At 36.3% G+C, this 15,341-nt stretch overlaps 1 protein-coding gene across 1 annotated transcript in view; it reads left to right on the plus strand.

Annotated features, from left to right (window-relative positions):
- The window catches only part of ATG10 (autophagy related 10), a gene marked incomplete at both ends in the record, with an annotated part of 296,512 nt that overhangs the window by 180,024 nt on the left and 101,147 nt on the right, over positions 1-15,341 (plus strand). The window contains one exon of the mRNA XM_080706420.1: positions 9,454-9,592. Coding sequence (XP_080562546.1) covers positions 9,454-9,592 — 139 coding nt within the window. The remainder of the gene's footprint in view (positions 1-9,453; positions 9,593-15,341) is intronic.

Below are 15,341 nucleotides of genomic sequence, written 5' to 3' on the forward strand. Positions count from 1 at the left end.
GCTCTTAAGTTAAACCATAGACTGCTTTATAAGGCAAGTCTCACATATTGGTGGTTATATGCCTGATACAAAATTTATTTTTCTTTGGCACCCCCAAATTCCACTATTAAAGATTCTCGTTGAATAGGATTATCAGCCACAGATCTGCTTTTGAATGTGGTAATTGATAAAGGACTATATACCAAGCCATTAATAACTATTAATACTTTAGGAAGAATAAATTAATCAATTAGAAGAAAAATGAAAATATAAATAAGCTCTTTTTTAATAGGACTGGATAAAGGAAAGGGGTGGTGAACTGGGAGAGATGTTGAGCTGAAGTATTGAATTGGTGGAGATACATCATGTTCCTTCTGAAAGGAAACCAAATGAAGCAATAGAGTTCCTGAATAGCTAAAGAAGATCATCTGGTGTAGGCCATCTGTAGGGTCTTGGTGACTGGGCTTTCCTGAGTTTATAGTCCCATACAAAGCTAAAGAGTCCCAGAATAGATCCTTCTCATGCTTGGGAGGCAAAGCTTCTTGGTGTAGTCCACTGACCACTTACATTAGTATCATCAGGGGCACTATTATTAAAAAGTGAGTTCATAAGTCCCACTCCAGAACTACAGAATCAGAATTTTAAGAGTGGAGCCCAAGGACACGTCTATTTAAAATTCCCCATCCCCCCAAGTCTGATGGCCTTTGCAGAGTGGAAGACCCCTGGGCTTAGAGACTAAACACTTAGGTTTGTGTCCTGGCTGAATTTCTTAGCTGTGAGTGATTTGGGGCTTTTCTCTTAGAGCAGAGTATTAAGGTGCCGGAACTGTTCCTGGGGCCCTGTTGGGTTTCCAAAATCGTTACAGTGAGATGTATCTGCGGGTTCTTGTTCTAGCTATGTATAAAAAAAACACTATCCTGAACTCTTGCTGGAAGCTTAAATGAGTTTATTATTACAAAGATGGAAAGATAGGACAGAGTTTAATAAAGCCCTATACCAGAGGTAGTATAGTGGGGTGACTTGAACAGAAGTCAACGAATTTTTCTGAATATGGAGCTTTTTATTTATTTATTTTTTTTGGTGGCACTGGGGTTCCTGGAAACCCTTCTACCTCCAGGCTCCACTCCCAGACCTATTTTTATTCTTTTTTTTATTTTGAAACAGGGTCTCTTAAGCCAGCGTGGCTGGCTTTGAACCTGCGTGATCCTCCTGTATCCGCCTCCCAAGCACGGGGATTACAAGCGTGGGGATTACAAGTGTGCAACACCACGCCCGGTGCTGGATATGGAATATTTTATAGATACATCCTTCATCTTGTTCTACTGAGTAATCTTCTGAACTAGGTGTAAATCTGGCCACTAACTCCCTGTAGGCTCCTTTTTTGTTAAAATTATGGGAATTATGATTATAGGGATTTCTAGCTTGGCCACAAAAACCTTCCTGCCTTACTGCAGGTGTAAGCCTAGGTATCTTTGTTAGGACCAGAATGATTAACAAAGTCAGGGGCCAAGTGGTGTTTGCTCCCCTTTCACAGAGGCCAGTACCTGCCTTCCATACTCTGCACCCTGCTCCTGCACTCTTGGGGAATTCTTAGCTCTTTTGCTAGATATCATTTATTATGTAAACCTGTTGTTAGAATATGAAGGCTCTTAGTCCCTGCTCTTCTATCTACTTGCTAATTACTTTTATTGAGGGGACTCTGCATTATAATAACAGCTGTGGAGTACCTGGCAGTACCCAGACCCTGCTTTTTACTTTTTGAAGCCTAGTTTATATACTATCAAATTCATTTTCCAAATTCATTTTCCAATACATTAATACCAAAGTTACTTCTCAAATACATTTTGAAGCCATTGCCCAATACTGGTACACAGAGGAACAAATGATATAAGGCACATTAATAGGTTGAGAAAAACCCCAATCCCTTGTAACTGATGTTTTTTTATGTAACATGTAAAGGGTAACTGAAGAGGAACACATTTGATGGATTTCTGAAGTTCAGAATACCTGAAAATCTTTCCCTTTTCTTTAGTCTCTTATGATTATATAAGGAATTTCTGATTTTTAGATCCCTTATTCTGCAAAATCTTTTGTGTTTAGATGCATAGAACTCTTTAAAAGTAGATGAGAAGAACTTCATTTTAAAATTCCTTCTGAGCCCTTCTGGGCCCACCCCCCTCCAAGAGAAACATGCATTTTATATATTATTATTCTTTGGGGACTAATTTCCCTTAATGTATGACAGGTGCTACTAAGCATTGTTACTATTTCCTCCTGCCAGAGAACCTGTGCTCCCCAGAATGGACTGTAAAGGACATCCTCCTTCATGGTCGCATCATTGCCTCTGCCTGTTTGTTGGCTGCCCAGCTCTAGGCACTATCTCCCTTGCTGTCTCCTGTGTGATCTTAAAGGAAACAAGACCTAAGGAGCACAATGGAGCCAGCTGTAAACATCCAGAAAACTGCCAGATGTGCTCTGGCAGGTTTTTGTGTCCCCTCCCTCCTGCCTTGCCCTTGAGCATGCCAGTTTGCAGAGAAGGATTTAATCCTACACAGGAGACAGATTCTTCCTCTCAGTGGGAATGCACATTGGCCATGCAGATGCTAATTTTCTGCCCTGGGATGTATCAGGGAGAGCAAAGAATGTCAAAGGTCCCTCTTTTTTTCTTTTTTAAAAATCAGTAGCATTGGTGATAATATTACTGCTAAGGGGGGAGCCTCACTAAAATGCTATCCTGGGGATCAGCTTGTGACCACTGTTAAATGCAGTTAGACATATGCCTGCCTCCTATGGAAACCTTTCTTATGTACCAACTACATTTACAGTTAAGAGAATGGCATGGCTTGCAAAGGTCCCTGAGATAGTCACATAATCAAAAGCCACAAATCATGAAAAAAGTCACTCTTAAGAATTAAAATAGTGTAAATCAGTGATGTGTACATGTATGTACACACAAGTTTTTTACCCCAATATGATGTATGAATATAATGCACCAATAAAAAATTTAAAAAAAGAATTAAAATAATGAAAAGACTACCCCACGGTAAAATGAGCCATGGAACAAAAAAAGGACCTGGCTACTTAAAGACCTATGGATTCTTTTTATAATTCACTTAAATATTATAATAAGATTCTTTTTCTTAAAGAATTAAATTTTCGATAAGTCTTTCAAAAGGCTTCATCAGTCTTTATCACTTCAGAAAATCAAATGTCTGTTAGCTCAGGAAGATCAGCAAAGAGTTTGTCATGGCACATCTTTCCATTCTGATTAGGCGGTTTTTACGTCCACTCAAATACAAATAATGACTGTCCCAGAGCCAGCACTACCCCTCTGTCATTCATTGGCTTCTTGGCTATGATTCTAGCCCACAAATACTAGGTTTAACACCAAAACCTGACTGGTAGAAGATAAACAAATTAACTCTATTTTCCTCAAGGGATATCATGAATAAAGCTCATTAGTTATGTTTGCTCAGTAATAGTAATAGAGATTATTAGTGGTAGAAAAAAGTTTTTTTCTTCCTTTAATTATTTTTCCCTGTAGGATAAATAGAGATATGGATTTCAATTCAAAAGCCCAATACAGTATTTGGGTTTGTTTTCAATAAAATATCTATGAAGTCTCTTCAGCATGATCCCGATTTAATGGGATTTAGTATAAAGCTTAATTCATATCAGATCTTCTAAATGAGAGATCACTGTCAACTTATTGTTAATTGAATTCAATAAAATCAAGGTTTCTATAATTAATGTGAACCACTTAATCTTTTAGCTCCTTGAATGAATGTAATTTTCTAAACACAGGTATCCTCTCATTAATGGAATAGCAACATTTTGAGGAAAATGAATGTATTGTGACTTCTCTTTCCAATAATTTTAATATTGAATTAAATATACCAATTTTTAAATCACATAATAAAAGAAAAAAATGTTAAATTAAAAAATGTTAATACTGATATAATGTTCAAAATATCAGACAAATTAAGCATAGTAATAATGAAGAAGAAACACACTGCTGTGCACAGAGCAGTGGGGTCAGTGTTAATAGACATATATTAGAGGCCTGCTTGTGCCTCTGACTATCTAGGTGGTAAGTCAACAACATTTCTAGCTCCAGGATGAGAGTGTTGGGCTAAGTAGAAGGACTCAAGTTACTTTTATGTTAGAATTCTGACTCTGTATTCTGTGACATGCAATCAGAACTTTTAAGAAATTATTATTATTATTATTGTTATTATTTGGTGGCACTGGGGTTCCTGGAAGCCCTTCTACCTCCAGGCTACACTCCCAGACCTATTTTATACTTTTTATGTGGAAACAGGGTCTCTTAAGCCAGCGCGGCTGACTTCCAACCTGCGTGATCCTCCTGTCTCCGCCTCCCAAGTGCGGGGATTACAAGCGTGCGCCACCACGCCTGGCGGGAATCCGAACTTTTTACCTAATTTTTTAATTTTGGAGAATTTAAATATCCACAAAAGTAGATAGGATATTCTGATGAATACCCAGGGAGCTATCAAGCAACCCATCAATCATCCCTAATGGTCAGTCAAGCCCAGTCTATACTTCCAACCACATACTACTCTTCTGTATCATTTTAAAACAAATTCGAGATTTTGGACTCTTTACTGGCATAATCTATCTGCTATCTGTATTGTTAGCACCTCAAGATCTTAGAATTTTTTTTTTTTTAGTTTTTAATAAGCTACAGATTGCCTCACTATTTGTTTTTAATTTTTAATTGAACTTTAAAAAATAACTTTAGAGTCACATGCAATAAGAAGTAATTACAGATAATATAAAGAAATATTTTAAAAAAGAAAAAGCAGTAGTCAGATAGATGCCATATATCTTTTACCCCATTTCTCCCAGTGGTAACTTCTTTCAAGACTATAGTGTAATGTGATACCCAGGATATTGACATTGATATAATAAAGTTTATCTTATTTGGAGTTCTACAGTTTTATTTGTACTTTGTGTGTTTGTGTACTTGTGTCTATATAGTTTTACCATACATGAAGGTTTACAAAGCCACTACCACAGTCAAGGTACAGAACAGTTCCATAGTTCTCATTTTGCCCTTTTACAACCAGATCCTCACTCTGCCCTGACCACACTATTCAACACTCTGTTCTTTATTTCAAAAATTTCACCATTTCAAAAATGTTAATTAAGTGGAATTATAGTATTTAACCTTTTGGGATTGACTTTTATTACTTATCACAGTCCCTGGAAATTCATACAGGATTTTGTGTGTGCCAATAGTTTGCTCTTTTTTTGCTGTGAATTAGAATGATATAGATGTACTATAGTTTGTTTAACCATTGGCCATTGATGCATTCCTAAACTGTCAAGTCTTTGGCTATTATTAATAAAAATGCTATGACCTTCATGTAAAGTTTTTTCCATTTTCTGGGAAAGATATCCAAGAGCACAATTGGTGGGTTTTATGGTAATTATGTTTAGTTTTACAAGAAACTGCACATGGTTTTTCAACCAGCAATATCTGAATGATCTAGTTTCTCTGAATCTTCACTAATATTTGTTACCACCACTTTTATTTTAACTTTAGGAATTCTGATAGAGAAGGGAATGAGAATATACATACCTCCAAATCATGGTTAACATTTAAAATTAAGAAAAAGCTGGCTGTGGTGGTGTACACCTGTAATCCCAGTACTTGAGAGGCTGAGATGGGAGGATTGCAGGTTCAAGGACAGCCTTAGTAACTACTGAGATTCTTATCAACCTACTGAGACCCTGTTTTTTTAAAAAATAAATAAATAAATAATGATAAGGGTGTGGCTCAGATGTAAAATGCCCCTGGGTTCAAGGCCCAGCACAATAAATAAGTAAGTAAGTAAATAAGTAAATATTTTTAGTTTATTTTTAAAATCAAGAAGGATGGACTATTGGAAAACATCTGAAAAATATGTCTTCACACAGTAAAAAATTCAGATTTACTCATGATTTAAATGTTAATTTATCAACATATATGTCTGCCAAATAATTTAACATTTTTATAATTACTTAGAGCTGGGAAGGACATAGGAGTAGGCCTTTTACTGAAGATACATAACTCAGTAGCTACAAATAGAAAATGTACAGATTTGCCTATATTAAAGTAAAAGAAGACTATAATAAAAAGTATATTAAACAAGATGGAAAAACAATTGAGTGAACATTTCATATACATTTGTATATATTACACAATACTTACACATCTTAATTTTTCTGTAGTACAGACATGTATTTACCTCCAATAATAAGTTGTATCTAATATACAAGTAGTGTTTATAATTCATCAAAAATGCAGGCAAATTAAATACCAGAAAAGTAGTAAAGAATGAGAACAAACAATTGTGGAAGAATTCAAATTACAAATAAACATGTAAGTAGATGTTCACCTTCACTAATAATCAGGAAACTGGAAATTAGAACAAAAGATTGACATTTAAAAATTCATCAAATAGAAAAAAAATGAAAAATATAATATTCAGTATTAATTGAATATGGTGAAAAAGCCTTCTCAGACATATTTGCTGGGAATATAAATTACATCCATTTTCTGAGGATAAATTGATAGTATCTCTTGAAATATAAAATGCAAATACTCTTTGATACAATGGTTTAACCTTAAGAAATCTGCACCATAGAAAAATAGAAGTGTGTAAAGATATATGAGTTGAATATTCATTGTAGCAGTATTTGTAATAGAAGGAAATTATGCTATTAGTCTAAAATATCTAGCAGTATAGAAATGTTAAAAAGACAACCCTGACATAGTCATACAGTAAAAAATAATAAAAGTATGAAATCTGCAGCACTGTTGTGGCAACAGGTGGCAGGATGTCTGTGAGTAAAAAATACAACTTTGTGAGCATATGTATTTATAGCATGGTATAACTGAGGAGTGGAGGTTTGGAGGAGGTGTGTATGTGTGTATAGGTAGTTGTGTGCCAAAAATAAAGATATCTGGAAAAGAAAGCACCATCCTGTTAAAAATGGTTACAGATTTGGGATAGAGAAGTTCTGGAATGAAGGAAATTTCGCTTTTTATTTTATGTATTTGCACATGCGATTATTATTATTTTTATCACCAACTATATTATTCAACTTTCTGTCACTATGATAAAATGCCTGAGAAAATTCATCTTATAAGGATCAAAGTTTCAGAGGCTTCAGTCCATGTTTGCTTGGTGTTTGGGCCTGTGGTGAGGTAGAACATCAAGGCAGGAAGTCAATAGTGGAGGAAGCTGCTCACCTCCAAGTGGCCAGAGGAGGGGCGAGAGTAAAAGAGCAAAGGCAACAGCCAGAGCTGGGGGGTGAGGGGGAGATGCCAAGGCCCTCAAATTCCCACTAAGGCATGCCCTGGTGGCCTGATTTTCACTAGATTCCACCTCCTAGAAGTTCTGCTGTCTCCCTCTAGTGCCACAGGCCTTCAAAATAGGGCCTTCAGGGGACATTTAAGATATAAACCATTATGCCAAGATATAATCCTTATTTTATTTTTATGGTACTGGGGTTAAAACCTAGAACATTCTATCTCTGAGCTAAACTCCCAGCCCTATTTTATTTTTTATTTTCAAACAGGGTCTCAGTAAGTTGCTGATGGCTTAAGTTGAGAACCTCCCATCTCAGTCTCTCAAGTATTGGGATTACAGACATGTGCCACCATGTCCATCTGATATAATTCTTTTATAATGTTTGGAAAAGAAGTTATAAATATTAAACAACCCAGACTAAGAAAAAATTGGGTTAAAAGAATTGTTGTGAAAGAATATTTACAAACTCATGACTAATGAAAATTGAAAACAAACAAATAGAAATGAATCTTTCTTGCTACTGTATTCATTTTCTGTATCTGGGATATTTATTTTAGTGATTTCTCTCTGATTATTTAGTTCATTGTATTTTATTATTAGTGTTTACTGGAGTTCAGTGAAAATATTTTGTAAATATCTTCTGTACTGATTTTAGCCTTTGTGATACCTCCACAATGAACTGACTGTAAGTGGGATTAGTAAAGGAAACTCAGACCTGGAATGCAGTCTTGGCTTTAGTGATCGCCACAGGCAACCTTATTTCATATTTATAAAGTTTGAAATCTTTTTAATAGTTCTTTCTAACTGCTTATTGTTGCTATTTCTGTTTTAATGGAAGTAAAAATGAGCCAAACTCACTTGCTTTGTCTTTGTTATCAATTTAATTTCAAAAGAAATTCTTCAGCCCAAATAAATAAATGTATCATATGGATAGAATCAGATTCTGATTCAGTGTATTCAGTTACTTGCTTGTAAACATTAAGGTGTGTGTGTGTGTGTGTGTGTGTGTGTGTGTGTGTGTGAGAGAGAGAGAGAGAGAGAGAGAGAGAGAGAGAGAGAGAGAGAGAGAGAGAGAGAGAGAGAGAGGCGCGACTGACTAGGAATTGAACGTGGGGACAATCTACCTCTGAGCTATATATTCTCAGCCCCCTTTTAATTTTGCAATAGGGTCTTGCTAGGTTGCTGAGAGTCTTACTATGTTGCTGAGCCTGATCTCAAATATGCGATCCTCCCATCTCTGCCTCCCAAGTACTGGGATTACAGGTGTGTATTACCACACCTAGTTTTGGGTTTTGTTTTGAGACAAGTCTCATCATGTTGCCCAGGCTGGTCTCAAATCCTGGATTCAGGTGATCTTCCTGCCCCAGTAGCTGGGACTACAGGTATATAGCTGTCTAAGCTTCATTTTTAAGAAACCTCTGTGCGTTGGGGAAAAAAAATCTACCGGTAAGAATGATTAGATGAGAAGTACAACAACTATCATCATATTGCTTATAAAATCCTGTTTAAGTTGACATTCATGTTTGCCATCTATTCTATTATAAATCAAGATTTATTGTGAAACTTTACCAAAGATAGCACAATAATGAGGAAAACAGAATCATCTCAGGCTTTGAAATATACCTAAGAAACTCAACCTCTTGTAAAATAACATTCTTATTCAAAATGGAACTGGGAATTGTTCAGTACACAATGAATCATCTTTTGGCAAGTACAATAGAATCTTTAGGGACATTTCACAGCCTCTCATTCAATTGTGAGGATGTTTTTAGCTTTCACAGGTAAGAAAGAAGGTAGCTTGTATAGCCATCATCTTGTTACTAAAATTGTACAATAAAGATTTTTCAGAGTTACTGTTGAAGTAGATATTTTTGCTTTTTACTCTTATTCTCCTCCTTCTTCTGTTTCTTTACCCAGAACTGCTTTGTCCCCAAAACAATCTGGAATTACTTAATGCTAATGTTTCTGGTTTTGCTATTTACACAGGACTCAAATATTAAACATTAATACAGGAAACCCCCTTTTCCTTACCTCATAGCCCTATATTTATTTAACTGTTATTTTGCAAGAAGAAACCTCATCTTACTCTCTCCATATTACTTCTTTTTCTTACTGACAGATACATTTTGTTTTTATTTTTGCTTTTTTCCAGGAGGCTTTAGAGCTACCCTCAGATGAGTGTGAAGTGACTGATACTGCAGCAACATCTGAAGTGATTAAATATGAGTATCATGTTTTATATTCCTGTAGCTACCAAGTGCCCATCCTTTACTTCAGGGCAAGCTTTTTAGGTAAGACTGTGTCTGAAGCTAAAACTATATTCATAACATTTACATATAAAGCAGAAAGCATATTTGGAAAATCATTCTTGAGAGGAAAAAAAAGTAAGAGTTAAAAATAAGAAATTGTGGGTGAGGTAAGGTTTTACCAGTAAATTTTCTCATGCTTCAGAAAGAGAAGCAAGACTTCAGAGTGAATGATATCATCCCAGCCTTAAGTCTGATCTTCAGATTCTTGGCCTCCTGCCTGATGTTGACTAAGCCCCCTGGCCCTTTTTCTTTTCTTTACTTTAAACAAGTAGGAACAACTTAAAGCTACAAGATTTATTTACTTCTAACTTTACAATAAAAATTTCTTTCAATCTCAAGTGATCCCATTAACTCAAAAGCCCCCTTGCTTCCTTCCCCTAAAGCTAATGATTATTTCAAGAAGTATTTATCAATTAGCCTAAGCTGTATTTAAAAATAGCACTAACATTTCCTTTGACCATCTATACATCTTCAAGGCCTTCCTGTGATGTTGTTACTCAACTCATTCCCCTGCCAAGAAGGTGAAACACCCTGTTTCCTTGGAGGCCTTTGCTAATAAAGCTTATTTAATCAGCAGCCACAAGGCATCCTCATCCTGCAGTACAGTGAAGGCTCCCCCCTTATGTCCACTGCCTGAACTGGACCAGCATTGGGATACCCTGCCACCCTGTTTCCAGGAACCAAGCAGGGCCCGCTGTACATCCTGCCCTCTTCCTTGTGTCTCCTTTGATCTGTCCTTATCTGCAGCATTTTTTCATTTTGAACAACCATCTAACTTTTTTTCTGGATAGCTAAGACATCTGAATCTAGCCAATGATATTTTATTTTTAATTAAAAAGTAGCTTAAGCTGCTCTGAATGTGTATTTGGTAGATTTAATCACTTGCTGCCTTATATTGTTTAATGGTCTCTAATTTTGCAGTGCTGGCGGTTTAACAAGCACTTAGGATTTAAAACACAAGAACAAATTCTCATAGACTCCCTGGTGAGAAGATTTTAATCTGAGGTGCAGTTCCTAAGAACTGACAATTTGGGGTAAATTTTCAACATGGGACATGGGGAATTGAGGACACTGATAGTTCACTAATTCACAAACTCTTGCTGCAGATTTATCCATAAGATTATTGTAAGTTCTTTAGAACACTCACTTTCTTATAATTACATTTGGTTTGCAGCCCAGAGGTTAAAAGAGATTTCTTGTCAGTGAGCTGTGCTATACCCAAAAGTAGAAGATATATTTATTACTCAGGGTGGGGGGAGAAGAATGACATTCTTGAATCTGATTTGCAATGGTTCTACCTAATACCTTCTAGATTCAAAGACAAGTCAAGGCTGCAGGTAGAGGAAATAGGGCACCACTTTGATACTGTACCTCCAAATAATTAGTATTCACTAGAAGCAGTTAATCACCAGAGAAGAGCTCCCAGAGACAAAACAAGTTGTTTAGCTTGTCAGCATCAGGGAATCGGAGGTGTTGAAACATGACTGCTTCTAGCTGGAAGTGGGTCTTGCCGAGGCTGGAGGATGAGCTCATACATGTACTTTGCTCTTATGTGCCAACAGCTCCCCTTAGAGTACAGCACAGTAATTGTTCTTGGAAGTCCAATTATATTTTAATGTTATTAGTATCCTTCCTAAAATCCTTTACTCATTATAACACACACACACACACACACACACACACACACACACCTAGCATTCTTGGATTCTATTAATATACTTTTAAGATGTCCTTCATTTATGCTTAAAAAAGAAAAGCAAAACAAATCATTTAGTTTTTGTGAAAGCATTACTCCACACCTCTAATTCTGTGTTTATGGAATGGGTATTAGGAATTTTTAAATTCATTTCAGTCCAGAATCTATGTAGTATTTGCTTAGGAATATTTAAATACCAAAATTTAATTTTTACGAAGCATGCTAAATGTTTTCTTGTGAAGAAACATGCAAAATGATTCTTTCCTTTATGACATTCTAATAATTTTTTTTTCTTTATCCGCCTCACTTCACCAATGGATATTCTAAAACCAAATTGCCTTTAGTCTGGGGGTCACAATTTATCATTTGTTCTCCTCAGTCCATTCCCTTTTCTTCTGATATCTGATTACCCTGGCTCTACATATTTGTTAAACAAATCTCTGACAGTGCAGCGAATGGATTCCTAATATCTTCCTCTTATTCCAGGTCCGGATTTTTCTTTGTCTCATTCGAAGAGAGTTCCGACCTAGAAAGAGAATGATTGTAAAATTTCTTGCCCAGGGGTCTTTTTTGTGTTGTTCTTGTTTCTTCAAAAATAGTTCACTTAGCCTTGTTTTTGACAGATATTCGGAGTTTTGTTTGCATTTGATTGCTAGTAAAAATTAATTTATCTGCTTTGCTCTGAATTTTCTTCCTGTACCCTTTCTTTTAATAGGAGAAGCAAATCAAGCAGTAAGTAATTCTCATGTACATTGACATTACCTTTCCTTTTATCAACTGGTTTAGAGTTCAGAAAAAATTCTTCATTCCTCTTCTTGGAATGCAAATACATTGGACTATGAGTGCTTCTTATTTCTCTTTGTGACTAGTATCCACTAGGCTAGCTACTGCATGAGACTCAGCTAACGTCTCCTACCCTGGTCACTCACATGTTTTATCATATCACATCACATCACAATGCATATTCTATCATATCACAAGTTGACTATAACCAGATGATTTCGTTGTCCCCTATGCAATAGTGAACTAGAAGGCAGGGCTTAAAGTCAAAAAGAGTACTGAAGGAAATTAACATTGAGTACCTACAAAATGAGAAGCTTTATTTATGGCTCTGTGTATATGCAGTCCTTAGATAATGTGTTTTAAATATATTTATTTGCTTTAATTATTGCTGGGCGTGGTGGTGCATATTTGTAATCCCAGCGCTTGGGAGGCTGAGACAGGAGGATAGCACAGGTTCAAAGCCAGCCTCAGCTACTTAGTGAGGCTCTCAGCAACTTAGTGAGACCCTGTTTCCAAATAAAATATTAAATAGGTCTAGGAGTATAGCCTGGAGGTAGAAAAGCCCCTGGGTTCCACCTCCAGTACCACACACACACACACACACACACACACACACACACACACATATATATATATATATATATATGCTTTAATTATTTTGATAACCATAGTATCAACTGTACCATTTCATCAATAACTATTTGCTGAATAAACTAATAATGAAGAATTTCTAACCATTTTTACTATAGACAACAGACTAAATGAAATGTTGTGATAGTGCCAGCTCCACTGTCATGATGGGTAGAAGAATAATGCTGTTGTCTACAGGAGATCCAAGTCCCAGGCTCTACGCATCTTTACTCTGATACTTCTCGGAGACTATAAGAATAGAGGAATAAGAAAGATAGACCATCTTGAGAACTAAAAGTGAGCGTCCTAACCAGGAAAGAAGCTGTTTTGAATCTAAAAACACATGTTTTTAATTTGATCTTTGAATGCCACAGCCAAGTTCAGATAGCACTCTCCTGGTTGCTTCTCATTTCCATGCTTGATCCTAGAGGAGCTTGGTTCTACCAAGAGAGAACATGGATTTGAAAGAGGAAATAATAAGTTCTTCTCAGTGCTCTGCTCTTCTCTAACAGCTTTTATCATTGTATGTTGGGGAGAGGTGCTGGGATATTGTTAATATCATTTTACACTCAGCAGTGGGTAAGAGTTAGTTACTGCCCTTCTGTTGAGAAATGATAAGTAGCCTATGTTTGAATAGTGCTTTATAGTTTATGATGTCTATTTGACATTGTCAGGTATACACAATTTTTTATTGTTCTTGCTTTTTTTCCCACCATTTTTGAAACACCGTGTATTAAAGAATTATTTGTATTATATCAAAGCTTCCTATTTACTCCCCAGCATTCCATGGCCTTTAAATATTCCATTTTCCTTTTGGTTATTCAGGTTTGATCAAAACCTAATAGCAAATATTAGAAGCATGGGAAAAATCTTGGGCATATATGTAAAGGCTTATGGCCTCACCAAAGTCCTGATCTAAACAGTTTCCCATTGTATTATAACTAGAGATTTCTGTTTATTTCAGTTTGAATTCTGATGTATTTCTTTCCTCTCCCTTTTCTTTTCCTTTGTTCCCAGTCTCTATTGAGAAATGGACTAAGTGGTTCTTCTCATTTTCAAAATATTTAATTCTTTGGCTAACATTGGTTCTTCTTGGGAGCTGTTTTGACATATTTCTTTAATTAATCAAAAGGACTGCTTTTGAATAGGAAAGAAACATTTCTTTCATTTAGCAATTGAATGTCTATTTATTATACGCCAAGGAAGTAGGTATAGAATTAAAAACATCCACCTGATACTCCATGTGAAAGATTTGTTCATTTGTTACAGTGTTGAAGGATGCCCATGGAGAAACTAAGTGAAAGAAATAGCCAAAGAATAGTTCCTTCTCGCTTAGTGGCAATGGTGCATGCCCAGATTTCCAGCATTTGGGAGGCTGAGGCAGAAGGTAGAAGTCTGAGGCCAGCCATGGCAACTTAGCAAGACTCTGTTTAAAAAACAAAAGATAGAATCTGCTGGTGTTGTAGCTCAGAAGAAGAATTCACCTGTATTTAATTCCTAGTATAAAACACATGTGCACGCGTGCACTCATACACACACACACACACACACACACACACACACACACACACTTTTTCTCAAAGGCAATATGAACCAAACCAATTTAAATCCAGGAAAAGAAGAGAATAATGGAAAATTTTGGATTCAAGTGGTGTAGAAGTCATTAAGGAAAAACAAGAGAGTTGTTCATGATTTGGAGTGCATTGAGGAGAATGATAGGAAAAATAGAAAAATGGGGGTTGGAAGAAGTTAAAGGAGAAGAAAAGTGGAATGTCTATATCTCTATTGGACAACCTGAAAGGGATGGTAATAGGTTGGCTCTTCTAAAGAGGATGGGGAAAACACATAGAAGGTGAGGAGGGTGACTACCAAACTGCTAGGCCTGCAGAGAGCAAGGCATATTTGGAAGCAGTGAGAGAGTAGTTTGGAGTTGGGGATTTCTTAGATTTAATGTGGAAGAAATGGTTGAAAAGATATGTGCAGGCCAAATTATGGTTGAGCTGTAATTGATGGGATGGATTGTAGGAGGGAATTGTGAGAAATTAGGATTAAACTAGCCGAGCGTGGCGGTGCACGCTTGTAATCCCAATACTTGGGAGGCTGAGATGGGAGGATCACAGGTTCATACACAGCCTCAGCTACTTAGTGAGGCCCTTTGCAACTTAGTGAGAATTTATTTTAAAAATAAAGAATAAGCCGGGCATCGCGCAGGTTCGAAGCCAGCCGTGCTGGCTTAAGAGACCCTGTTTCCAAATAAAAAGGTATAAAAATAGGTCTGGGAGTGTAGCCCAGAGGTAGAAGGGCTTCCAGGAACCCCAGTGCCACCAAAATAAAGAAAGAAAGAAAGAAAGAAAGAAAGAAAGAAAGAAAGAAAGAAAGAAAGAATAAAATATAGGGTAGAGGATGTAACTCAGTGGTAGGATGCTCCTGGGTTCAATCCCCAGTACTGAAAAAAAAAAAAAAAAAAGTTAAGGGTTAAGATAGAGGAATACATGAAGGATTATAATGAAATTTGAGAAATAAGAATTTGGTACTTTTTGTTGTTATTAAAATTTTAAAAGAATAATCCTTTAGAGAAAAAGATTTGGGAAGAATGTATTTCATGTCTTTTTTTCTCTCTCT

Source organism: Muscardinus avellanarius (genome assembly GCF_963383645.1).
Source record: "Muscardinus avellanarius genome assembly, chromosome: 1".
NCBI classification, from domain to species: domain Eukaryota; kingdom Metazoa; phylum Chordata; class Mammalia; order Rodentia; family Gliridae; genus Muscardinus; species Muscardinus avellanarius.